The 26525-nt window shown below is 36.6% G+C and overlaps 1 protein-coding gene across 1 annotated transcript in view; it reads left to right on the forward strand.

Moving 5' to 3' along the window:
• The first annotated feature begins 1488 nt into the window (after nt 1-1488).
• agap3 (ArfGAP with GTPase domain, ankyrin repeat and PH domain 3) overlaps nt 1489-26525 on the forward strand; it is a 264585-nt gene continuing 239548 nt past the window's right edge. The window contains exon 1 of the mRNA XM_088918672.1: nt 1489-2272. Coding sequence (XP_088774798.1) covers nt 1891-2272 — 382 coding nt within the window. The 5' untranslated portion in view covers nt 1489-1890. The remainder of the gene's footprint in view (nt 2273-26525) is intronic.

Raw genomic sequence — 26525 nt, forward strand, 5'->3', positions numbered from 1 at the left:
TACCCTAAAGACTGATTTGGCACAGCAGGAAGCACAGACTTAACCACACTATGTCATAAAATACAGCTGCTAATGATTTCTGGGATTCCTAATCAAGCACTAGCTTTAACACTTAATGATCCTATGGCGCTTATCGAGAAGAGCAGTGATTCTGACCTCAATGTCATGGTTTATATTACAGAAAGGGCTTGTACAATCTGACCTTCCTAAAGTCACCCCTTCATTCAACCAGTTAAGTAACTATTCAGTGCTCTACCTGATGTGCTGTGTAGTGAGGCGGCAGTATAATGGTAACCAGGTGGATGCTGCACTTCAGTGAAGGATGAAGTGGGTCCCTTTGTATACTGTATGTATAGTGGTTTGGGATGAAAAAACTGTACATAAATTAAAAGAAATTAATTATACTTTTTCACACTGTCTCATGGGGTTCACTGTTGATGTAGTTCTAGAGGTCACCCATCTTTTAGAACACTTTAGAACATCTTTTGGAACCCTAACATTGTATGCCTGAAGATCTCAAATTCAAATTCAAGTTCAAATTATATAAAATTAACTTTTTACTCTCAACACATGAATGTGAATTATTGTCTTGATGAGGGTCACACCTGAATATTTTGACCATCAAATGCTAAAATGTATGTGAAAAGCTAGATTATTGTTGCTGGGGGGTACTAGTTTTAAAATAACATACAGTAGCTTCTCATAAGAACCTTTTGGGTAAGCAATTGAGCATCACTTGACAAAAAAAAAACAAGTGTTCGTGGGTACTTAAGTTGTGAGCCTTGTTTAAGGAGTATTGGTTAAGCACATTTCACAGCTACAATATGTCAAATTTCTGATCTTCTTGTGTTGAATGCTGTTTTTGTTTGAAAAGAGTATCGGGACATGTGAGCATGCCACAGGCTTTGACCTTCACTCATCTATGCCCATGAATACATGCACACAATAAAAAAATTCAATCATCACAAAACGTGTTTATGAAAGGCAGGGGTAGAGGTTAGTCCTTTTAACTGTACCAAGTCAGCTTTTATTCTGAAGGAGTCTGGGTTTTATTGTAATAAAGTCGTACAGCTTCTGTACACAATGTGCACACACCTCTTGATGTTCTATTGTTTTCTTTTTTGAGTAATTGCCTAGAAGAAGAATTTGTTAAATCATGCAGCACTGCTACCTACCCAAATGCCTTTAAAGTTGGAAATTGATACACTCTGAACTCCTCTGACTCCCTTTGTTTCTATTCCCTAGACAGTTCATTTTTTCTAGGATATTGTCATTTTATCTTCTTCCAAATTATTATGTTACATAATACACAGGTATTAAAATTCCGTGCAGGTTCGCTTTAGCCTGTCTCCGCTTAAGCTTCCCCATCATGTTAACCTCCTCAATAAGCACCTCAAGCACTATTACGTGCGTGGTGACGCCACAGCGTGCGGAGGAGGAGGGTGGGCTGGGACCACTTGGACTCGAGGCGGATTCGGTGGCGAGTTTATTTTAGCGCAGCGGCAACAGAGCTAGTCACTAGAGCTGGGTGCTTTGCATTGCATTATTTCATTGTCTACAGCTGACAGAGCAACCAAGGAGAACGACTTTAATATATAAAAAGTAAATTCAAAGAGAAACGCGTGGCACGCACAAGAAGCGTGCAGCTAACAGATACTGTAGCTATCATTGATAAAAGCGCAGGACCCGGCGAAAAAGAAAGAAGGAAAATGAACCGCTACCAAGTTTTAATAATATGAGCAAGAATCGCTTATTGTTCTAGAAGGAAACATTCAGAATTACTGCATTAAAATTCTCCTGCTTTTTAAGTCTCCGGCTCCCTGAATCTTACGGACTTCTTTTGAATTAATCTCGACCAGTCTTGCATTGTTTACATCTCTTCCCACTACGATGAATTTCCAATCTTCTGTCCCGGTATCGGTTTCGGTGTCTGGTATCTCTCAGCAGGCTCAGCCGGCGATGCCCACTCCTGGTACCGTCCCTGCTCCAGTGCCGGTTCCAGTGCCTCCATCTATACCATCACAGTTCGGATCGGGACCGTCCTCAGGCTCGGCGGCGGCTCAGTTCGGTTCAGGAACTGTATCCGGACAGTCTTCCCAGTCCGGCCCACCAGGCTCTCAGTTCGTGCTGTCCAACTCGGCTGCCATCAGAGCTGAAATCCAGAGGTTCGAGTCAGTCCACCCGAACATTTACGCCATTTACGACCTGATCGAGCGTATCGATGACCTGGCCCTGCAGAACCAGATTCGGGAACACGTAATATCCATTGAGGGTAAGTGTGGATAATTTGGTTTAATATCATTAATAACTGCTGGTGATATTCAGTGGAAATTGTCGCTCGCCAGTTTCATCACAATGGCAGCTGGGCAGTATTGTCCAACTCCATGTACTAACACAGCGGCGTGATTTGACTTTGTCAAAAGCTGCCCAAGCGGGAGTGTGTCCTTTCTGTAGGTTCATGTTGAAACTGAAGAGACCGTTCTTACTATGATCTCACAATTTCAGTTGCACTAGTAGTTTGCACAGAATAGTTCACCATTAGAGGGGTGTAACATTTACGCGGTTTTGTCTATACGTGAAACATTGCAAAATGCAAAATATGTAAATTGTAAAAACAAAAATAGCGTTTACTGATTGTTCCAGAAAATGGTTTAAACGGTAACAATGGCAGTGCATATCACAAAAGTTATTTTACTCATAGGGTGCAATCTCTAAAAACGCGAATCCGCTCTTTTTTCACTGCAGAGCAACGCTACATTAGTTGCAGTAATATTGGATACATCTACAGTTGCAACAGTACTTTGCGTAAGGCAGCACACCAGAATCCTCTCGGTTCAAAATGCGTCGCAGTAAGAATTTTTAACGCAGGAAAAAGGAATTGGTATAGTCATCACATTTTAAAGAGAATTCCGGAAACAGATACTACACTAACCCATTCATTGTGTTTCAGTTCAAGTTCTCGCCAAGTCCGTATATTTCTGTATTTAATGCGTATGCTTCTTTGCACTGCGTTTACAGAATACACTGTGTAGATTAGACAGTTCACAAGTTTGTCTTCTTCGCAATTTGAAACGTTAAATAAAAGATTTTTTATAAAGCGGCTTTTATGTACGTAGTATCCAGGAATATTTTTATTTCCGTTTCTGGTTATTAAGTTTAAATCATTCCTATTTTGGATGCAATCACATTTCGAACTGTAGTACTGTATTTTTTTTAAAGATTCTCTGTTAAAGTTTTAAAAGTGTTAATATATACTTGGATCAGGAGTGGCCTCTAGTATGTCAGCACTCGAGTTAGTCATGTAAATGTATTAGCTTTTGTGCATCTGCTTAACCACAGAATTATTTTCTGAAGCTGGGTGGAGGGAGACAACAACCTTGTCTAATGAATCCACTCTCAGCTGTGCAATACAGTAACTGTAAGGGTCCAGGCAGTGTTAAACAATTACTGACGCCCTCACATCTTTTTGAGTGGAAAGGGCAGATGCATCTGCTGGCTTTATTACCTGAACATATCTCTTATGTGGTGTAATTTAAAGGCCTTGAAGTACTCTCAATGTGTTTCTCTTTTCCACTTTGAGGTTAATATTGGATTTCTCTCCTATTAAACATCAGTAGTAAATTAGTAAGGAAGGGCCAAATGGCTTGGAAGGTAGATCAGTAGGGGTTGTTTTTCAGATGACTTGACAATGCTACTAGGCAAAGTATGTTTTGACAAATATAGCCATCAAAATTATTTCTGATGCATTTTTAGTACTTTGTACCTAATAAGGGTCATAAGCTTTGAAAATGGTTGATAACCCTTAGGAGGCTAAGAAGAAACAAGTGCCTGTACCTGTGGAAATGTTGCCATTTTGTACGTGTTGTGTGATCAATATTTGAAGTGCTTGAAGACCATTTTCAAAACATAGGTCTTGCTGCTGTCTAATGCAATGATGGAATGTGTATATTCTCCATAGCTGTAGAAAGGAGCATGCTGTACTCTGTCAAGACTCTGGATAAGTATTACGGTATGCAAGTAGTAACTACATATAATACATGTTTTAGCTGCAGCAAAGCAGTTCAGTTGTTACAAATCTCTTGATCAACACCATGGATACACACATGCCCAAAGGATATATGTACATAGTAGTCTATCAAGCGTAATAGACCATTAATAAGCTTTAGTAACTTAATCAATGTGAACCACAAAAATATGCAATGTTATGTTTGGTGCATCTTAATTACAATCCAAACATTTTGTTTGTGCTGCGGGGTATACTGTGGATTTCATGTAGTACAGCATAATAGTGCAAATCAAGCTGACATTGTACAACTCTGAAATAAAATTCACAGTGGTGTCTTGTAAAATCTGAATATCTTTTAAAAAGATGATGCTACTGACAAGGCATTTTTTTGAGGATGTTCTTTTCCAACAACTGAATGTTAAAAGGAAAATCGAGCTCTTTCATTGAAAAAAATCACTGTTTATTATCAGAACAATGATTCTTTTTATAGGTAGCTATATATTAGAAATTCTGAAAACTTTATGATAATGAATCATATGAATCAAATGAAGAAAAACGCTCTTCACATGTGATTTGGGAACCAGTCGTTTGTTTCCTAATTCAGTGCACTTCAACTAGATAGTATAAGCAATCCATTCTTTCCAGAACACAACACCTCAAGAATGCACAACTTTATAATCTTTCCAGAACACAATGTATGTATTTAGATATACAGCTTTTATGTGCAAATAATGGGGTTTCTTGTTAAGAATGTATCTTATCCATGTTACCATTTTGAGCTCAACCTGCAGGCATTGTGTATTTAAGTAAACTGCAGTAAGTAAACATTCATGTCATATTTTCCTTAAAGTGATTTGACGTTAGTCATCACAACTAAATGATGTATTCAGTTTCTGTGGCCTATAAAATGTAATTGTGCTAGAATGCTGTAGTATAACTGTCAATCATTTTACGGTCTTGTGTGTTCCAGAGACAAATCAGCCAAACCTTATTTTTGAGTTTTTCACAAACAGTGAAACTACAGTAATGTTGTTGTTTCACTTTGTGTGTAAGCTTTAACTTATTGTTTCAACAGGATATATATATTTAACCCTGTCAGCTATCGCACTTTTCTAGTACTTCTAAACATTTGGTTTTAATCTCATGTGTCCTTTTGTCAGTTTAAAATAATTTTCTGTCCGTTCAATGTACTGTATAGGATTTATTTTTTGCCTGATGGTTTATGCACACTGGAAATAAATTACTTAGTACAGTAGTTTGGTAAATAACTCTGAAAGGGTAAAAAATTAACAAATACTGAGATTGAAGATTGTTTTACTAGTGTTACATACTGTATTGCACATGCTACTGTTCAGAATGGAACTTTAATGTATTGCACTTACCTAAATATATAGAGAAAATCATCTTTAAAAGATGAACTCAAACATTAATTTTGGATCAGAGGTGAAGGTTTATAGTTAGCAGCTCTTTTTTTTACCTATGGCGGTTTATGCTTGGTGTGCTACTGTACACAAGTGTTTTGTGTAGTGGTTTTGGCTCCTTATTCTATCTTGCAGACTCATTTTGATGGTTTTTGTTTTGGTGGGGGGGGGTTAGTGGTTGTGGTGAAGGTTTAATGCTCTGCTTTAAACATGGCCCCACTCTCACAAATTTTTCTCTTGCAGCTTCTTTCTGGCTGCAGACTGCCTCCAGACTGCCCAGTCTTTGATTTAATCCTGCTTGTTGTACTGTGCTAGATTTGTGACACCGTCACCTTTCAACCCTCAGCCCTTGTTCTCTCCTTCTGTGCAGTCAGCATAAAACCAGAGCAGGAGCAAAACAGGGCATTCTGCAGTACAAGAAGAATGTTCACAACTGACATTTAGAGCTGCAGATCTAAAAACTACAGCAGACTTGGGAAAAGGAGTCCACAAAAAGGGGTTAACATTGAAGTGATCATTGATGGTATGGTACTGTTATGCATTTAGAATATTGTAATGGACAACATTAATATAAAATACACCGCAGGGGTTTTGGCATGTTCTTTGAAAGCTTTGAAATACAGAGGATTTTTTCTCTTAATGTGCTACCTCTGTGTCTAGCCATTTATTCACAAAGCCTTATCTGTAGCATCTGTTACATAGATCAGTAGTACACAACAAACAGAAATGGGGAAATGTCTTGAGGTAAAAAAATGATATGTGATCTGGTAAAACCACAGTCTTAAAAAATATTTCTTCCATTGCATTAAAGCTGCATGAATCTTTAACAAGACTAAAGTCTTACCGTTTAAATGCTAATGCTTAGTGAATTATTAATACAGTTGTTTGTTCATTATGTATAAAACATTGATCCAAATTTATCACCTATATAATCTACTTATGTATGCACAGAATTTCTTTTTTTTCAAGTGTTATGCATTAAGAAATATGCAAAAATATGTTATCCAGTGCTATTGTGCTGCCCAGGTAAACAAACCTAAGAGGCTCACAGAGGATGTGCAATATGACAGTCTGTACCTTTAAATCAAAACTCAATGTATTATAAGGTGAATGAGAGAGATGTGTGCAAAAGGAGAAACACAGGATGTTAAGGCCAAATAGGCTGCTGTTTGTTTTGTTTTGTACAGTACTTTGGTTTTAATATTCAGAAGGTCAGAATGGAGCAGACCCTTCTCAGTCAGACAATATGAAGTCTACAAAACTGTTTGTAATCCTGTGGTATAGGTGGACTCAATTGCTGGATGCTGTTTTTTCAATTTGCAGGAGCTGAATATTCCATACTGTGGGGTCATGATCAAATGCAGTGCCAGTTTTAAGCTGGTGTATCCTGTGTTGAAAATGCCAATATGATGTTATAGTTCTGCATAGTGTAATGTTTTTTTTAAAAAAAACAATAGAATGCCTATAGTAGAATAGTATATGGGGGTAACAAGTTTTTTTTAAATCAGCAAAGTGTTTAAATGAAAACGGATTGAGCAATTTGTGTTGCCTTGATTAAAATGGTTACATAACAGGTTTTAACAAAGGTAGAACAAATGGGAGAGAAATTGTTTGATCATTATGTAATCATGCCTTGGATGAAAATTAAATACTCAAGGTTTGGAGCTTAGGTTACTTATTTAAATGTGATTGTTCTTTAATTGGTATGAGCAGCTTTCTTGTGTATGTGTGCCAAAATCACACTACATACTGCAATGTGAATGTATTTTATTTCTAATTAAATTTAGCAAAAAACCTGCCATGGCAACTCCAATGGATATTAATGAAGTTTCATTTTTATCACAGGTCAAAAGTTGCAAGAAGTGTGTCAAGGAGTGTGGAAATGCAGTCTTTCTACAATGGCATATTATTATGATTCTGATCCTGTGGAAAGATTACTTTCATTAAGTAGTCATTAAGATCAATTATTAATGACAGACATAAGACTTCTCAAATGTCAAATGGCTATGATAAAGTATTTTAATACTTTTTCACAGATGCATGTGCATTTCACTTGGTTAATGTAATTGAATTGAATATCTGAAATTGAAAATAGGATCCCAAATGATAGTTTTTTTAAGCAATAGGGTTAATGTTCAGCATTACTTGACAGATAACATCAGTCTTTTACTGACATTCAGTTAATATGGTGGATAGAAGTAGCAAATCCTATTTCACATTTTTGTAGAAGTATGTATGCTTTGTTGCCGAAATTCTTTTTGTAGCAATTTTGGTAGCTATGACTTGTGAGAGCATTGTGTTGTTGGTGTAAATTTGTGCACAGGCCAACAGGGCTGCTTTTGTAGAGTCATTCATGTCATTGTAATTCTTAAGGAATGGATATAAGCTGTTAAGCCTCGATTAGTCTTGTAAATATTTAACAAAAAGCCATTAAAAATGAGATGAGGCCAATTGGCCAATCTAACCTATTTGGTAGTTTGCAGCTAATTGATTCAAGAATATGCAGCCTGATGGTTTTATTGACAAAGCTTTGTTATTGTCTATTACTTTTAGATTTGGCAGACTATTCAAATTTCAAGTATTATTCCGTATTTTGAATTTGGAATCACCAGATGTCAATCAGATTGGTTTTCTGTTGTAACTCTCTCACAGCAGGCATGGCATGGGGACTGTCCATAACTTCCCCTGGAAAAAAAAAACACTGATAAAGTCTTCTGCCATATTTTAACTGTGAGTTCTGCAGCACTGCTGGAAGACTGATAATGTCTGACTGGCAACAGAACCAGAAGGCAGATGCAAGCAGTGCATCATAGGGGTTCCTTCTGCACGGAAAAACATTGGCTACTTTGGCGAGTGAAAGCTTACTCAATCCTGCTGTTGCTCAGTGAGTTGTGTGCCTCTACTTGTGGAATCCTGGTTGTGGCTGGCTATTGATAAATTATATTAATACAATGGCTGTACTCAATACAAGTGTTTTTTTTTTTACTGATTGAAACATACAGGAACCTTTATTCTTCTTATTTAAATATTCTTTTCAAATGTAAACTCTATTAAAGACATTTGAGAAAAGGATAAAACTCATATTTTTCTAAATGAATTCGTATGAATTGTAGTGATGTAAAGTGTGTAAATCTCAGGTGATGGGGTGACATTTTTTTTCAGCAACTGGAGGAGGTTTTTATGTCCAAAATACCCTGAAACATTTCTTTAATTTGTTTAAACCTTGTGTACAACATAAGTTTTCAATAATTGCACACTGCACTTCAACCTTTCTCTTTTTAACAGCAGATTTTTCTTCAACATTGCATTTCACGGTTCATTTATCGAATGTTATTGATTAGTGTCCTGCACATGATGAAAGAGAGATGTCAGTCCCACCAGAAAAACTGTACTACAGTATGTGTTTCTGCTCTTCAAAGCTACATTTTTCTTACCAGCCATGTACAGTACTACATTTGCTGTTGCTAAGGAACAAGAAGTGCTCATGCTTTCAGGTCCCAGGGTTTCGGTAGTTTACTGTATATGCAAGTCTTTTTGTGTTGGATTGTGCCATTGAAATCTTGTCAACACCAAGAATGTTAAGGTGCTGTATCACTCCACTGTATTAGTCACCAAATAATAGACCACACTGACATGTGAACATGGATCAGATCTGCCAGCCTAGCCATCCCTCTTATCTATTCTGTCTTTCAAAGTTGAGTATTCTTATTCCTATACTTTTTGTGTTTAGACTGAGAAGGAGACTTAAAGACACCTTTCTCTATTTCCATAAATCTACCTGTAGAAGATTTTAATAAAAATGACATGTTAAGCGTTTGTCTGGTACACTGTGTTTTCTTATACTGGATTAGTATGAAATCGGTACGAAGGACTGGCCTTTGCATATCTTAATGTCCTTAGTGCAGAAGGCTCATGAAGCAGGTTATCACCAAGAGACACTGCTCTCAATTATTAAATAATATTAATATTGCAGTGGCTTAATGTGCACTTTGCCTTGGCCAGTGGAAAATGTCATAATGCCTTCAGGAAGAATGACCTTACATTAAACTTGCACAGAGACCTCTATACTTTAGGTGTTTATCAAGGATGATGCCCATCTGGCTTTTGCTCTGGTGTTGAGACTGGATTTCCTAACAAAAGCTCTAGATAGTTTTTTTTTTGTGGGTACAAGGTAAGGGGTTAGATATGGAAGGACATATAACTTGTGTCCTTTCTTGCAGCCAAATACATATTTGGATTACTTGTGCCTTGCCTTCTAAACCACAGGATGCCCAGTTTGTTTTTTTCTACCTGCATGCGGTAAACTGTACTCATCTGTATCTGCGAGGTGTTTGCCCAGTATTGTTTTTAATCTACAGTATATCCTTCTGAATTTTATTTGATGCTTCTGCAGTGTTTCTCTAATCCTTCTAATTTGGGATCATCTGCACACTTTTACTAGTTTGCTTACTACAAAATCTAGATCACTTAAAATATAAAAGAAGAGCAGTGGTTCTAATACAGATCCCTCTAGTACTCCCTTAATTATATCAACCCAATTAGAGTATTCAGTACTTCTCTGTACTCTGTTTTCAATTTGAATACTCAATTCAGCCACTCACATTTCCCTGAATGCCTTCTTTCTGCAATTAGGGAATTCCTCATAAAAGATTAGCTTTCAGTCTAGTGAAAGCCTTCCGAAAACACAAATATACCATATCAAATGCTCTGTGTGTATTCATTGCTGTTGTTGCCTGTTCAAAGAAATCTAACAAGTTAAGCAACAGCTCCATTTTCTGTATGCATGTTGACTATTCCCTGGGATATTATTTCCGTGTACTGTAAGTGATCCTCTGGTTTTAGTTATGTTTTGCATTAAAGTAATCCTGTATGCTGATGGGGGGCTGTTTTTATGCGTTGATTGGTGATGCTCCAGGTTCAGTGGTGTTGCAATATTTCTGTCGACATATGTAACCCCACCAAAAACAAAAAAAAGCTTTCAAGATAAAATTAAAACTGGTGTTTCCAGTTGTGTAACGCAGCAGGGATAATGAGTGATTTATGGTTTATGTTCCACTCCTTGTGCTAACTGGACAGAACATGTAATTGACCTGGGACACTGAAATTTAATCTAGGGTTCGTTCAAATGTATTATCCACTAATGTGCGTGCTGGTAGTTTTTGGAGGGTATGAGCTGCACAGTCTGTCTAGTATGAGTAAAAACAGCTTTTCTCAAGCATCAGTACAGGTCAGATTGGTAATTTATAGTCCGTCTACTCTGCACCATGCTACCTCACTCTGAGCTGTTGCTTATAATCCTGAACTATTGCAGCTTGCATTGTGATTTACAGTATGTTAATACTATAGCTGTAGTGATTACTGTAACACACAGATTGTCTTAAATAAGACTGGTCTGAAACTAAATTTGAGTCTGTTTTTAATTCTTTTTGTTTGAAAACCACCATAGAAAGACTTTTGTCCAAAATGTCCTGAAACAAATTATGTTTTTAATTACTTAAATCTTGTACACAACATAATTTCCTTTTTTTCATTTTTTATACTACAGTTTAACTGACTCTATAAATACATTGTAATTAAGTTGGAAATCAAAGCATGATGCAAATAGGTTGCGGTACCAGAGCTTACCACAGAGAGAGGCCTGGTGTGCTTAAACTCTCCAATTACTCGTTTTGGTTTGTAACTGTGGAAAAATTAAAGCATACAGTTTTAGAATGCCAGACTTTCCTGTTGACTTAAGACTTTTTTGCTTAATTATTTTATTAAACTTCTTTTATTTCTTTCATTAGTAGCTTTCATTGTTCCCTAAAACAATGTGGCAAGGTAACTTGGTGATTAGCTTGGGGTTTGATTCTGAATTTGGGTGCGTTATATGTGGGTTTTGCTAATTGTGCCTGTGTGTTTTCTCTGTGGGTGCTCTGGTTTACTCAAAGTACACCAAGCTAGGCTGCAGTAGTTAGGCTGCATTGTCTGTTCTACGGTGTCCCTTCTTTTTGGCTTGTCAATTATTGTTGTTCTATTATGGGTGAGTACTCTCAGCCCTGCCTTGCTCCCTGTGCTTAGTGGATAGGCTCCATGTTCCTGTGATTGTCACCACAACAGGCAACTTTCAGATAATGTATGGATAAATGTTTCCTAAAATAGAAACCAGTCCTTGTCTAAGTATTTTGTTTGCTACTAATTGTCCAGTATAGCATAGACATTTTGTGCTGTGCTATCTAATCTGTCACAGTGCTGTATGTTGGCAAAAGCAAGCTAATTATCAAAGAACTAAATAATTTTGCCAAAGATTTGGCCATACCACTTTGCTTTTAGATATAGTATAACTTTAACAGAGAATAGCATTATTTTTTTGCTTGCAATTTAGTTTAATTGAATCTGAACAATGACTTCTCATTTATGTCAGTGTGTCTTCTAATAACCTTCAATACCTCTGCAGAACAAGTTCTAATTACTACCGATGGAGAGATCTGGATGTGAGCTTGTCTTAGAAAATGGAGGTACATTTAAGGTGCTTTCAGACCTGTGGGTTTGGCATGAAAGAAAGTGCTTTGTTGGTGTATTAATTATAGAAATCTCATTGCTTTCTCGTGCGTTTTGAATACATTAGAATTGTTTTATGAACATAGGGTAGGGTGTTGTTGAATATCAGTAGTTCTTACATTCTCAAATAGGTTTTTACCGTTGTTCAGTTATGAAGGCTCCACTGGGCTTGCAGCTTTTAGTGAAGTGCACCAAGTTAATGTATTGTAGTTCTAGAAAGAGATGACCCACCAAATTAAGATTCTTATTGCTTTCCCACCAGTATCTGAACAACACATGCTGATGAGGTTCATTCTAAAGCAGCATGAACTGATTATTCAATTATTCAATTGGAGCTTGAATTTCAAGAGGCCGATTTTTGGGGATACTTCATCACTTTAATCAGAAGATACCTGCTTCAATTAAATTTGATTGCTATGAGTACTTCCTCTCAGGTTTCTCCAATTATGTGATCAAGTAAAAATTAGCATTATTTCTGTTAATTAAAAACATATTTGCATTTGATTTGGACTAATAAACCATTTCAGAACAGAGCTTTGTGTGTGGTCATAAACAATTGACAGGTTTGATTGATTGGCTTTTCTACATGGTCCCTTTCACAAACAGTTGCCCTGTTCTTGGGTGAGGGCACTCTTTTTCAGATATTTTACGTAGAATCAATCCATTGCTTAACGCCAAGTTTTAGAAAAGGTGCCATTTTTTTGTTTTATATGAATTGATGTCATGACAAAACTCAAGCAATCGTTTTTTTGACCTGATACAAGTTCGCGAAAACCACTGACCAAAAATGAGTATGTCTTATGAGCTGAAAATTTATTCTGTAGCCTCCAAATGGAATTCATGATCTTCAACCTGCTTGCCAATTGAAATACCAGTTTCCCAGTCACTTATCACAATTGAAATCTACAGTAAGGTGAGGTAAATGGAGTTAAAACATTTGACTGCCCTTTTTGGAATCATGATTCTTTTCAGGTTGTTTACAGCTTAGTGTCTTTTTCATCAATCGTTTTGTTTCCCAGACTTCATTTTATTGTTGGTTCTGATGAGTCCCGTCCATCAGTGTCACAGTACTGTTGCTTTCTCTTGATTTACAGCAAAGGAAAAAAAGGTTTAAAAATTGGTCTGCATCAATTCCTAGGAGACGAATAAGATCAAAGCACTCTAATATTTTTTTCTAGTGCTTATTAAAAGAAGGAGTGAAAAAAATATATTTGTATTTGAAGTTTTGTACATATGTGATTTTTAGTGTAATAAGAATACAAGCAAATGATGCTTGTTACCAGTCTTGGTTGAAGCACCATGTTAAATTGAAGACCTGTCAGGTTTCATCAATATTAAAAAAAAAAGTGGATATAAAAAGTCATATAAAAAGTCTACACACCCTTATTGAAATTGCAGGTTTTTGTGATGTAAAGCCAGAAATCAAGATAAATCATGTCAGACATTTTTCCATTTTTAATGTGACCTTGCAACCAACAAAATTCAAGAGAAAAACAAATAGATAATTATTAGAAAAAATAATTGAAATTAAAAAACCTGATCCCTGGTTACCCTGGTTGCGTAAGTGTGCACATACTTTTATAATGGGGGCTGTAGCTGTGTTCAGAGATAACCAATCACATTCAAAATCATGCCCAAAGGTAAGTAACATACACCTGCCATCAATGAAAGTGATTCTGATTAACCTCAAATAAAAATCAGCTGTTCCTGTAGGATTTCCTTGAAACTTTTGTGGTTGCATCCTACTGGGATAGCCATGGTCCGCAAGGAGCTGACAAAACATCTACGGATCTTATTGTTGAAAGGTACTGATCAGGAGAGGGGTATAAAAGAATATCAAAGGCATTGGATGTACCATGGAGCACTGTGAAGACTATCATCAATAAGTGGAGAAAATGTGGCACCACAGGGACATTGCCAAGATCAGGACAACCCTCCAAAGCTGAAGACAGGACAAGGAGAAATGTTATCAGGGAGGCTACCAAGAAGCCTACAGCAACATTAAAGAAGCTGCAGGAATTTCTGGCAGGTACTGGTCACTCCTTGGATGTGACAGCAACCTCCCGTATTCTGCACATGTCTGGGCTATAGGGTAGGGTGGCAAGACAGAAGCTATTTCTCACAAAAGAAGAACATCCAAGCCTGTCTACGTATCAAGATATTTTGGCACAACACCTGCTGGCCTCTGTCAGGAAGCTGAAGCTGAAGAGGAATTTACACTTCCAGCATGATGACGACCCAAAGCACACATCCAAGTCAACCAAGGAATGGCTTCAGAAAAGTAAGATCAAAGTCTTGGAATGGCCCAGTCAGAGCCCAGACCTCAATCCTATAGAAAACCTGTGGAAAGACCTAAAGAGGGCTGTGCACAGGAGATCCCCTGGCAATATGAAGGAGCTGGAACTTTTTTGCAAGGAAGAGTGGGATAAAATTGCAAAGTTCAGGTGTACAAAGTTGATAGAGACTTATTCACAAAGACTTACTGCTGTAATAAATGCAAAAGGTGCTTCCACAAAGTATTAGTTGGGGAGGGAGTGCACACTTATGCAACCAGGGTGTTGTAGGTTTTTTTAATTTCAATTATTATTCCTGAAATTTGTTGGTTGCAAGGTCACATTAAAGATGGGAAAAATATCTGACATGATTTTTCTTGATTTCTGGCTTTACAGTACAAAAACCTGCAATTTCAATAAGGGTGTGTAGACTTTTTATATCCACTGTATGCTGTTCCTGCTGAGGTGTGCTTAAAGAAAGTTTCAGTTTCTGGTTTTGTACTTCACAAATTCATTTCCACTGCCGGTGAAATACCATTTAAGTTCTTCCACCTCTGAAACCATCATTACAGACTTATCCTTTTTTAAACAAAATTCCTTAATTTTCATTGTGTTTTTGGTAATGCAACATCTTCCAAGTCACTCACATTTAAAATTTCACTGATCCTAAAGTATGCTATCACCCTACCTGTAAACGCCTAATATGTCTAAGGTAACTGTGGGCCTCTAAGCAAGATGCAGTTGGTAACTGGTGACATTTGGTAAAAATTATCCACATTCTGTTAAAAGCTCTTGAAGGTGCATTATGTTATTTATGTACTCTGATAATTCTCAGTGCAGATCAGGGCAGCTTTTTTATAAAATGGTAGTGGTATTGCTGGAGTTCTTTTATGGTTTGGAGAAAGCGGTACATTTTTCACAGTGACCAATATTTCATGCAGAATAATCCTGGTAATATGAGTCCTGAACAGGTGGGTTTTAATTATGGTTTTAATTTGTGCCAAGGCCTCCATTGTTTTTATCTTGTGCCTTCCAAATTGCAAGCATACCATTGCTGCCAAGGGAGAACAGAAAATGAGAGGAGGATGCAATTAAATGGATCGAACTTTCCCTCCCTCCATTAGATCTGAAATTTGGCATAGTGAACTGCCATCTTTAGCTCTCTTATGGTTTTTCATCTTCACCACAATCCTGAGGAATTTGTAATGGACATTTCTGCTAACTGAATTATGTTCCCTTCAACAACAGCACCACATTTTCCATGTGTTACTGCCAGTTTCACAAAATGCGGTTCACATTACGAAGAGTTTGAAACGGCTTTCAAAACTGGAATCAATATGTAACCATAATACTCAAGTCTGCAAACCAGCCTAACCCGCATCTGCAAGGGCATTTTTGATGGCAGCTCCCGTGTAAAAGATGATGAAGTCAACAGTTTTAACTCTGTTGAATTTATTAACAACACATTGCGCTACTGTTCTTGCAGGGTTTTTGTCGCAACTTGGTGGCCAGGAAAGATGCTTCTACTCTGGGGCTTGCACGGTCAGCAGGAGTCCTGTGTAATCCGAGTCATCCCTTCAACAGCTGCTTTTTGTTTGTTTGGACCGCTATTGGATTTTTATCTAAGTCTTTCTTATGGGAGGCTTTTTTCCTTTTTAAAAGGGTATTCTAAGCAAAAAAAAAACAATCTGCTTGGACTTCTACCTTTATATTGCGGACCATTTCAAAGTTCACATTCTAAACAAACCCAAACATTTTGGGAATTTTGGCTTTTATGATGGCAATACAGTATTTTGGGAATTATAGATATCTCCTTGCTTTTGATTCTGTTTGCTTTTTGGTCACACACTCATCATGCTTAGCTTATGTATGTGCTTATGAACCAAGCTGACAAGGGAAGAGTTCATTTTAGTTTTTATAGTCATGTGCCATCATTGATCTTACAAAGAGGGAGAAAGTGCTAATAAGGGTTACTTTGCAAGCCTTGCAAAGCTTTAATCTCTGCTGCAGTGTTGAGCTCCAGGTTACCTTATAAATTAAATTAGTTTATTGTGAATTCTGACAGTGCGTCACCATTAGAGTATCATTATACAGCTTTCCAAAATGTGATTTCCTTAAAGAATGTTCAGAGTGACACTGAAAAAACTGTACACTACAATCTCAGCACCAGAGTTGTAAAATACTGGTTCCAGAATGTTAAAATATCACAGGAAATATGCAGTCTGTTTAAGAAGAAAAAAAGAAAAGTTTATGTGCTATTTTACTTTTTGGATAGGAGTACAGTCCTAAGTAATCAAAAAGCCTTTCATTTGGGAATACACGCAAAAGGTCGGTCTTTAGTTGATCTCATTAAACGCATGAAGAAAAAGCATTGAGTAGAATTTCATTACTGTGATTTTGGGATATAAGATATTTTTCTTTACTGTTTTAAGACTTTTAATACTTTTGCTCAAATTCATTTTTTTATAAATGTTGCTATTAGGGAGGTGAGAAATTGTTTCCGGTATGCATTTTATGTTGTATTTTCTATTTCCATTTAAGGGTTATTTTGCCCTGCTGCTGCAGCTGGGCTTCTGTAAGTTCTGAAATGTATTTGGTGTTAGCTTCAGTTCTTAATATTTGTGGGTTCCTGGTCTTTAAATCTTTTGATGCTATGGCAGTGCAGTACAAAGAAGGATTAAGTACATCAAAATCTGGAACCATATCAGTTCAAGGCTAAACAGCTTTATTCTTCAATAGCTGCTGTTTCATACTGTTAAGCTATATTGTGTCAAAGTTTAGACTTGTACCTCACTGTTTATAGTGTTCTGTATTGTAAAACATGACCCTGTCTTGGAGGGAGAGATTAGCTGAAAGAATACTGCTCGTCTCTGTGTCATTTTAATCCCAAAGAGAGTAATGGAAAAATCTAATTCTATTCACGTTTTTTGCTCACTATTTTAATTAGCAAAGTATTGGTTTTGGAGAAACACATACTAACTAGATTATTGTAGGCCATGAGATGTTTTTGTAGTCTTATGTGGAGCAATTTAGAGAAGTGTACCAGTGACAAATCTATTAAACATTATGGACAGAATCCTTGGAGTGCACCTTGCTTAGAAGTTGTACATTGCTAGATTTGTGGTAACTGGAAGCCCATGTCTTACCCGTGTCAGCTTAGCTGAGTTAGTGACTTATATGGAGGAGAACTTGTGCCTGTTCACCATATGGCACTGCTCCCTTCTGAACATCAGTCTGCTGAACTCGGCATGAACTGAGCAAATGCCATCCCTCTGTTCCACAGGTGGACAGTTCGTGTTTCAGAGATTGAAAAGAAGGTCAGGCTTTACTTAAAGTTAGAAAGACTCTTATTGATCTAACTTTGTCTTTGCCTGTATAATTATTGTAGAAGTTGGATTCAAAAGAGTATTGCACAAAAATGAAATTGAAGCCCGCATGAAATGAGGAAGAGGAAGTCTGGGTCGGCCTTGTTTATCAACAAGTAGTTGTAACTATGAATAGTGTGGTGAATAAAAGAATAAAATTACTTGTTCCTTCCTGGTGATTATTGTAACTCGCCTCTAGCTCCTACCTGAGATTTCAACCTGAGGTTGATGCAGTTGTGTGGTCTGTTCCCATGGTAACCTGGAGCTGAACCACTGCCTCCTGCCAGCCTATCAGCAAGAGCCCTCACACCAGCACTGAGTAGTTTAGCCAGGGAGATGTGCAATAAACAGCAACTGGATCACTGCTTTTAATTATAGCATATTGCCGTAGGAATATACACATAAAAGCTATAAACAGCTCTAAATACTGTTAGCAATTTTATTTCACTTCCATTTTTACACTTGTCTTGAGAAGCTAAAACCACTGAAGCTGTAAATTAAGGTGGCATAGTAGAAGTATCTGGTTTACCGAACAAAATCTCAAAATGAAGGATTGAACACAGCTTGAAGCTAACTAGTTTTTGTACACCTTCAATTTACCTGGACACCAGAGTCCAGGACAGCTCAGAAAGAGTTTGGGATAAAAATGCTTGTTTGTATTATTTAGCAATGGTCATTTAGGTCTTCAATACCCATGTAGAGTCCTTACAGTATTACACCACTCCCAGTTACAGTCTGTAGTCTGTTCACAAATAAACCACAAGCAGACTTATTAAAGTGTCCTTGTAAAAAAGAGCTCATAACCTCAAGAGGGTGCAAACTGTACAGTATGTACATTTGACAGACATCTAAAGAAATTTAAGGTCACATAGAAACCAAACTGAAATTTGCTTCCAGGTAAATAAAGCACAGACAGTTGCATTATAATATTGTAGGTTTTGATTTTCTAAAGGGCTACATCTTTGTTGACATTAAAGAACCTGTTACAGCCTGTTGAAGAACCACTGTCAGCCCATGCATCTGTGGTCAGTTTTTGGGGGGAAGGTCTGTTAAAAATGAGCAGCATCCTCTGGGGATGAAAATTTATGAAATGGTTAGCTTTATTTTTACATGATCGGCTTGATATTACCACCTGAATTATATCCCTCACTTTGTGCAGGTTTGTTCTTAAGGCACTACAGGCACTTCTTACACATTTCTGAGAGTCAGGATGTGAATGATTTTTGGAGACCAGTTTGTGCTCCAGTGTCCAATATTTTGTCATTTCTCATCCTGCACCCTTTAGATACTGATACCAATCTTCGTCTTTCACAGCCCCTGTAATGGCATCTGGGTGGCTGTTTTCGTTAGCGACTGAAAAGGTGATTATATTTGATATTGTTATGATATCTGTGCTGTTCATGTTCATGGAGCTGGAACAGAGTGTTCAGAACAGTGGGGGAATGTCGGACCCATGACTCAGTCAGATCTTTAATGCCCTATACGTCTGCTTCTGTTGTTTTCATTTCATTTCTGGGAGCCTTTGAATGTATAGTAATCAAAATGCTACATCAAGAGGCATTTTGAGGGGTGGGAAATATTTTGTATTTTTTGTTTCTGAAAATTAATAATAATGTGTTCACAAAACTAAACTGCATGCCTTTCTTTACTTTCAAACCTTTAGGAGTTGCCATGTCCATTGAATGCATTTTAAAAAAATACTTTACTGTGTCTTATAGCATAACCTAAAAATATTTCTGGAGTCATTATGGTCATCAACACAACATTGTTCCTACTTCCTCCAAAAGTTGCTGAATTTAGAACTTTTCAGATGTGTCACTTAAGTGTAAAGTGTAGTCAGATATACAACTTTTGCATTAAAAAACATCTTCCTCCAGCTTTTGGAAAGCAATGAAAACACCTGTATACAGTATGTCCAGTGTCCACTGTTTTTCATTCCAGATATGCTCATAAGATAAACCAGCAGGTTATTACAGTAGCTTAACTTGTCCAATTCAACAGCTTCTGCCAGCTCTTCGGTCGCTATGCTTTAAAGAGACCTTAAAAACCTGCAGACTCACAAGACCTTCAGGACCAGGACTGGATTTAAGTTTCTTGATCATCTGATGAATTTTATGAGAGGTTGTTCCCAGAGTTTATTCTGTGCCTCACATGTTGAATGCGATTTTAAGATTATAATTTCAGTTTTTTTTTTCATTGCGAGATAAATTCACTCCAGTTTTCGTGCTTATTTATTTAATATTATATTGGTTGTGCACTTATCCTACTTTAAGGAAACCATCAAGATCAAAGTGCCATCCGCTAAAGTCCAAGGTGAAATCTGAATTCAAATCTCATTATAGATTTCTGATGCTGTTACTACCGCTTATGAGTACCATCTTAAATGAAGGACATTCATTAATTTCCTTTCACGAAAGAATCACAAAAAGGACACAAAGTGACGTGATAAATGTATTCTTCATGATATATAGAGTATTACCAGGCAGCAGGTCATCTTCACTTATAAAACATTTTTCGCTTCTGCCAGTGTCAGGTTGAGATCTATGGTGCTTTATAATTGGGATGAAAAATTGGCAGTAGTTTCATGAACAATGTAAAAAGTGATTATAATCATCTACTCCCAAGTGTAGCTTTGACCAAAAACATTTTTCTTAAATCCCATCCTGTGTTTGGGTATACATTGTTCAATTTCTCCCCTTAGTTGTTTGTCAAGGTTGAGTGGAGCTTTTCTTTTAATACTAGAAACTTAAACGTTTTTAAACACAGGTCTAAGTGGTTTTATATGATGTGCATGACTTTTAGTAAAGATGCACCATGAGGTGGTTAGCCCCTCACGTACGAGAGCCAGAAACATGTGTAATATTAAAGAGTTACAAACGTATATGGTGCATTTATATGTTTTTTTATTAGTATTGTTATTACAGATACATACAGCATTATTACAATGATAATTATCCACTCTGAGATAAATGTTTTATGTTAGTTTGTCAGTAGGATATTTTTACATTAGGGAAAAAAACTAATTTGTTATGCAGCATGACTTTTGCCAATTGTTGCTTGCAAAATGGAAGGTTTCATCTTTTAGGACAGACTTGCAACTGTTATCTGTCCAAAATTAACTAATAACAGTTGAAGTGACAGCTGTGACAAAAATTGAAAATCACACATCTCTTCAGCACTGAAGGAGTCAATCAGAAATGTAATCTCTGCTCTTTAAACTGATGGTGTCTGAGTTTACATTTCTTCAGTGGGTTATAGATTAGGAATTTCTGGCTGATGTATTGCTTTTTTTAGATTAATCTAATTCTACAAGGCCAATTTAAGATGTTGCCCAGTCTTGCACAAAGTGCATTTGCATTCATAATTAAACTTCGTTTGCTTGAGACAATTACCAAAGAATGCTAATAAGCTTTCCTTCAATGTCAGAAGCTAATCCAAGTACGCATACAGCAGCACTCTGACAGTACATTAATTGGCATCTCTTTAGGGTCTTGAAGTTTTACAGTTTAACAAAAAATTGGTAATAATGGACAAAATGTGTAAACTGTGGAGAAAAGGAGACCTTCATACCATCTCTGATGCATGCATAACTTTTTTAAAATGTATATGTGAAAATTCAGTTAATCTTAATTTGGTTGACACTTTTGTCTAAAGTGTCTTCCATTTACACAGCATAATACTGGACTCATGCAATCTGAGTGAAGTACCATGCGCTAGGTGACCAGCAGCAATATCCCTCCAGAAATTTGAATCCACAGACCTCCAGCTACAGCATAAGTTTAGAGACCTAAGCATTACTCTTAAGGTATGCTCATAGAATTTAATGTATGAATTGTGTAGCTTTCACATTATCTTCCTGTTTGATCCATCTCACCTCAAAATTGAGTATATGTATGAATGTAGAATGAAAAAGGACCAGACATTGCTTTTCCATTTTCATTACCTGTTACCGTATAATCTCTACAAAAGACATCTTTGCCATTGTGTCTTGGAAACTCATTCTGAATGTAAAGTGCTTTGGTATCCCATTGGATGAGAAGAAGTACTATAAAGGTAGAAGGAATTACTATATTAACATAAAAACATTCATACTTTGTGTTAGCTGATCCTCCATGTGATTTTTAGTGCAGATATGCAGGTTTGGTTCCAAAAAAAAGTTCTGAGGGAGCACTGAGCTGGCTTTCCTCTTCAGTATTTTTCTTGGACCTGCAAAGTTTTCTTCCCTTTTACTCTTTTGGGGTCACTGAAACTTTGACCTACATATGAGTGAGAAAGATCACTTCGATGGCCATATACAATATCTTGTATTAGGAATTTGTCTTTTGACATACTCCAACTTGCTCTCCGTGAGACACACCGACAGGGAGAGAAGCTTGGGGTCAGAGCGCAGGGTCAGCCATTTATATGGCTCCCCTGGAGCAGTTGGGGTTAAGGGCCTTGCTCAGGGGCCAAAGGGAGTATGATTCCTCTGCCGGCTGCGGGATACGAACTGGCAATCTTCCAGCCACAGGCGCAGATATACGCCGAGAAGAAAAACAAGTGCTTAGAATGGACGTTTGTTCTGCTATACATTAAATGTTTACATGGTATGAAAGACTAATACCACAGTTCATTGTCTTGATTCGTTCAGAGACCAGCATTCTGAAATTTAAAGCAGAAAAAAAATAGTAATGAAAGTGAGTAGTTCAAAGCTGCCTTTTCTTCATGTTCTATGAAAATCCTCTATAATGCCACAGAGGTATGTTGGGTTGTAAATGTGAGACACTGAATCATTCTCCTGTCCTTGTAATATACAGTAAAGGTTCAAAAAGATTAGTCATCCTGGGGACAATTACAGGCTTGAAATTTTTATGACTTGAGACTCAGATCCAAAGTTATTTTTTTTTTACTTCAGAATTAGAGGCCTTCAAATGCATATGAAATAAATGGTCTAATTCTTTGTGTGTCTGCATTCCTAGTTTAAAGTTGTTTTTTTAAGAACATGCAAAGTAGTGAGTGTCTGGATTCTCTAGAGGCATGTAATGTGTTTCACCTGGGGGAATGAGCACTTTTGCCCTGTCCTTTCATTTATCTTAGGCATGATATTATGAAGGAAACAGGAAACGATTACCACATTATAGAATCAAACTGCTTCTGACATGGTAATAGAGTGACCGAGTTTATTTGTTCCATGTGGTAATATTTCATTTTTTTTCCCCATTGTGGTTCTGCTTATTAGTGTAATCAACCGATTATAATTCTTTAGACATTAAGTAAATGAGTTAGACAAGAATTAAAGTGTATTTAATTCTTTAGGAGTCTGAAGTGCAAAGAGCATTATTTGTCTTTGAAAAATACAGTATGTGTCAAATGTAGGGGTGAATAAAAAACCCTGACTTCTAATGTGAATCTGTTATTCTTATTGGAAGAAGTTAAATGCTACAGTATATTAATAATGGTCCCCATTTACCGTAGCTAAGATATGAAACATTAGCAATCATGCTGTCATTTAGAGGAATGACAAAGAAAATGCAATTTTTTGTACTTAGATTAGAATGTAGGCAAATGTATTTAGCTGTTATATGGCTACATTAATCTCATAATCAAGAAATGGGCATGCATGCACTCCGACACATGAATAGAACCTTGGCACATCCTATAGTCAAAAGGCAGGTACAAGAGTTTGGGATGTTAGGAAAAGATCTCACTTCTTCACTTCTGACTGGCTAGTGTTTTCTTCTTCCTTTTAAAAAAAACACTAAGAGCAATAACAAAATACAAAAATATGTTATTTGTCTGGTTGAGTTGAAATGATATGCTGGATGTCAAATGATTTTGCCAAAATAATTTGACATGTTGCAGTGCCAGCTTGGTCTTTTTTAGTAATGATAAATTTCACTGACAGTTTTTTTAGATTTGCTTTTTGCTTTTTTTGGTATTATTTATTATTAAGTAATACCTTGGAATCAGAAGATATTGTTTGTACTGTAAATGTGCAGAAGCCAACAACACAGTAGGCTCTTTTGTTTCATTTTTGTTTTTTCCACTCTGAATGTGTTTTGAAACTTTATTGCCATACTGCTGAGGTCCAGAACACTTCTGGTTTGAGTTCAGTGAAGGATATAAACTCAACAGATCAAACAATTTCAGCTTTGCCAGCATTTTTCTTGTCCTATGTATACTACAGGTCAGAAAGGTTTTGTTGCCCTGTCTCCTTTCTGGCAGCACATGGCTGTACTTTCTGTGAGGAAGACCAATTGGGAGGTGTTGCTTTCCTTCTAAGAATGCTTTCTGTGAGCTGGAAGAACCATCTTACCTCTTAGTTTATAGAAGAGGTGTTACAATGATTAATGACACACAGTACGGGCATGGGGTAATAAATGGGGTGTGAGCTGACCACCAGGAGTTCCTAATGGTGAAATATATGTCCGTCACATTGAAGTGCACTTCCATTATTATGAACAGTATAAATCATGAAAGTCGTCCTGAGCCAAGCAAGTCTCTCCTTCGTCACAACAGTCTAGTGAGTATCGGTTTATTCATTGAGAACTTACAACAGCAGTCTGTGGACTATCAGAATAAATCATACTCATAATGAACTCAAGTTGCAACGCTGTTTTGTGAATGAGTGTTTTTTCCCCATAAACACTAATTTCCACAGACATACTAGACAGACACTGTATTAGGTGGTGGTGTACTGTATGTCAATAAAATAAGAGACATAAATCAGAGACGTATACTGTCTCCAGAGTGGTTTTCAGTAGTGTTAAACATATAGCTTTAATAAAGGAGTGGACAATAAATGTCATATCCATTCACTGGCAATGTGACCTAACCTAGACATTTTAATTCAATTTAATGTTAGATTTCAGTAAGCTTTACCATATAAAATATATTTGAGAATGTAGAAAAAGGGACACTAATATAATGCTGTTTGAGAATGTGAGCTTTACTGGCTATACAAGTGGTATTGTTAGTTGCTTCTCACAAGCAATATGTTATTTTTTCGTGCAGATTTGCAGCATACTGTAGATGGCATTATACAAAATAATGTAATTAACAACATGAAAGTCTTAATCTTCTGTGCAAAACACAAGCATGGTCATGGGTCATTCACCGTGGTGTAGAGGAGTAGTTGGTACCCCTAGAAAATGCTTGGGACAGCAATGATTGCCAGTATTCCCAGTATTGAGGATTGAGGTTTCATATGATATCATCTTTTACAGAACGTGTGCAGTTGAGTTTGCTATAAAGTACAGAACTACTACTTCAGATGCTGTGTACCATCAGTGGCTGGTATGATTTTTTATGGTTGGCTTTTCAGGAAGACTGAATAATTGTAAGATTATTCTTCTTAATAATAAAACAAAGTGTTCTCAGAATTCAAGAACAAATATCAGTGCAGGTCATCTATGATTATATTGGGCACCTTTAATGCTGTATAGAAAATGTAATTTATTCATCAGTGAAAATGATGTACATTGGCCATAAGAAATGTTTCATCTTAGGCAAGATGCAAGAGGATGTTTTACATGGAGAGCTTTACAGAACTATTCATGCTTAAAATTGAACTACAGGATGGAACTTTATGATAAAATCAGGGATATTAAGACAAGTTGACGTGCCAATCAGTAGGTAACAGTTTTTGAAAATGTATATTTATATGATCATTTAAAATTGCAGCTTATCCAAATGGAAAACAAAATCTCCCAATTCTTGACATTTTTTAACAAGTCACAAATTTCTATTAGCTTCTCAGGGGCAAAGTACTAACTTGTTTTAAAAAACATATGAAACAGAATGGAAAAATGCAGATCTGAAATGTTTTTGATTACCTTAGTTTTAAAAGTGCTGAACAATTCCTGCATTAAAATAATATATGAAAATACAATCCAACGAGTTGGTCTAAAATGTTTTATGAGACTCCATGAAGCATTGAGTTTTATAATGCATGTAAGAAAATTATGGTTAAGACAGCTTATGTAATTAGTGTTAACATGAGTGTTGAATGTAGAATGTTGCACATTCACTCAAGGTCTGTCTCACACAAGTTATACAACTGTCAGATATAGTTTATCAATCTTTCAGTTTGCTCTTATGCATTACATTTTTATGTGCAGCGTTAGTCATCTAAGCAAATGTTAATTATTTTTACTTTGGTTACAGAATCTTATCTCCATTCAATTAATTTTGCTTTCATTAACTGAAAGGTTGCCTTTCATTGCAGCATTTCAGATATTTTTTACCTGAAAGCTGTTAAACTAGACCCTTTTGCTGTTTGTCACCCTAAAAATTCAACTTTTGGAATGTTGTGCTACCTTTCAAAGATTATTTTAATTCTTGGAAATGAAGTAATGTTTGCAATGAAAAACAGTTTTTGGATAAAAAGCAATCACAATCATTCAGTCATTCCCCCCCCCCCCCCCCCCCAATTTGAATGGCTTTAATGGCATGAAGAAAGTAAGCGATATCCAGATTTTTCTCTAGGAGTTAAATTGTTTTCAGGTTAGATAAGTCTTATTGTTCCTGAAACTAAGCAATTAATTAATTAAATGGAAAGATGTAAAGATATTTTAATACCTGAGCTTCCATGAATGATGATTCCATGATGATTACTGTATGTAACTGAAATTCAGTGGTGGTTTCAGTGTTTTTCTCATTTTAACCTGTTTGTGTGGATAGAGAATTAGTTACTGGACAAAAAAGTAGTATTCAAAACATGAGGTAAAATACTCAACAGAACATAGGACCATTTTAATATGATACTGGAAGAGAGAGAAGGCTTTTTGGCTAAATGATTAAATAATTTTATTCTAGCTGAGTCTTGAAGAAAGTCAGTGTATTGGCGTCAGAAACATGACTAGGTAGCTTGTTCTAGAATCCCATAACCCTCTGCAAAAAAGGGGCTCTAGATATCAGTTTTAAATGTACTTTACTGTCA

This window comes from Atractosteus spatula, chromosome 6 (assembly GCF_055471065.1).
Source record: "Atractosteus spatula isolate fAtrSpa1 chromosome 6, fAtrSpa1.hap1, whole genome shotgun sequence".
Classification (NCBI taxonomy): Eukaryota; Metazoa; Chordata; class Actinopteri; order Semionotiformes; family Lepisosteidae; genus Atractosteus; species Atractosteus spatula.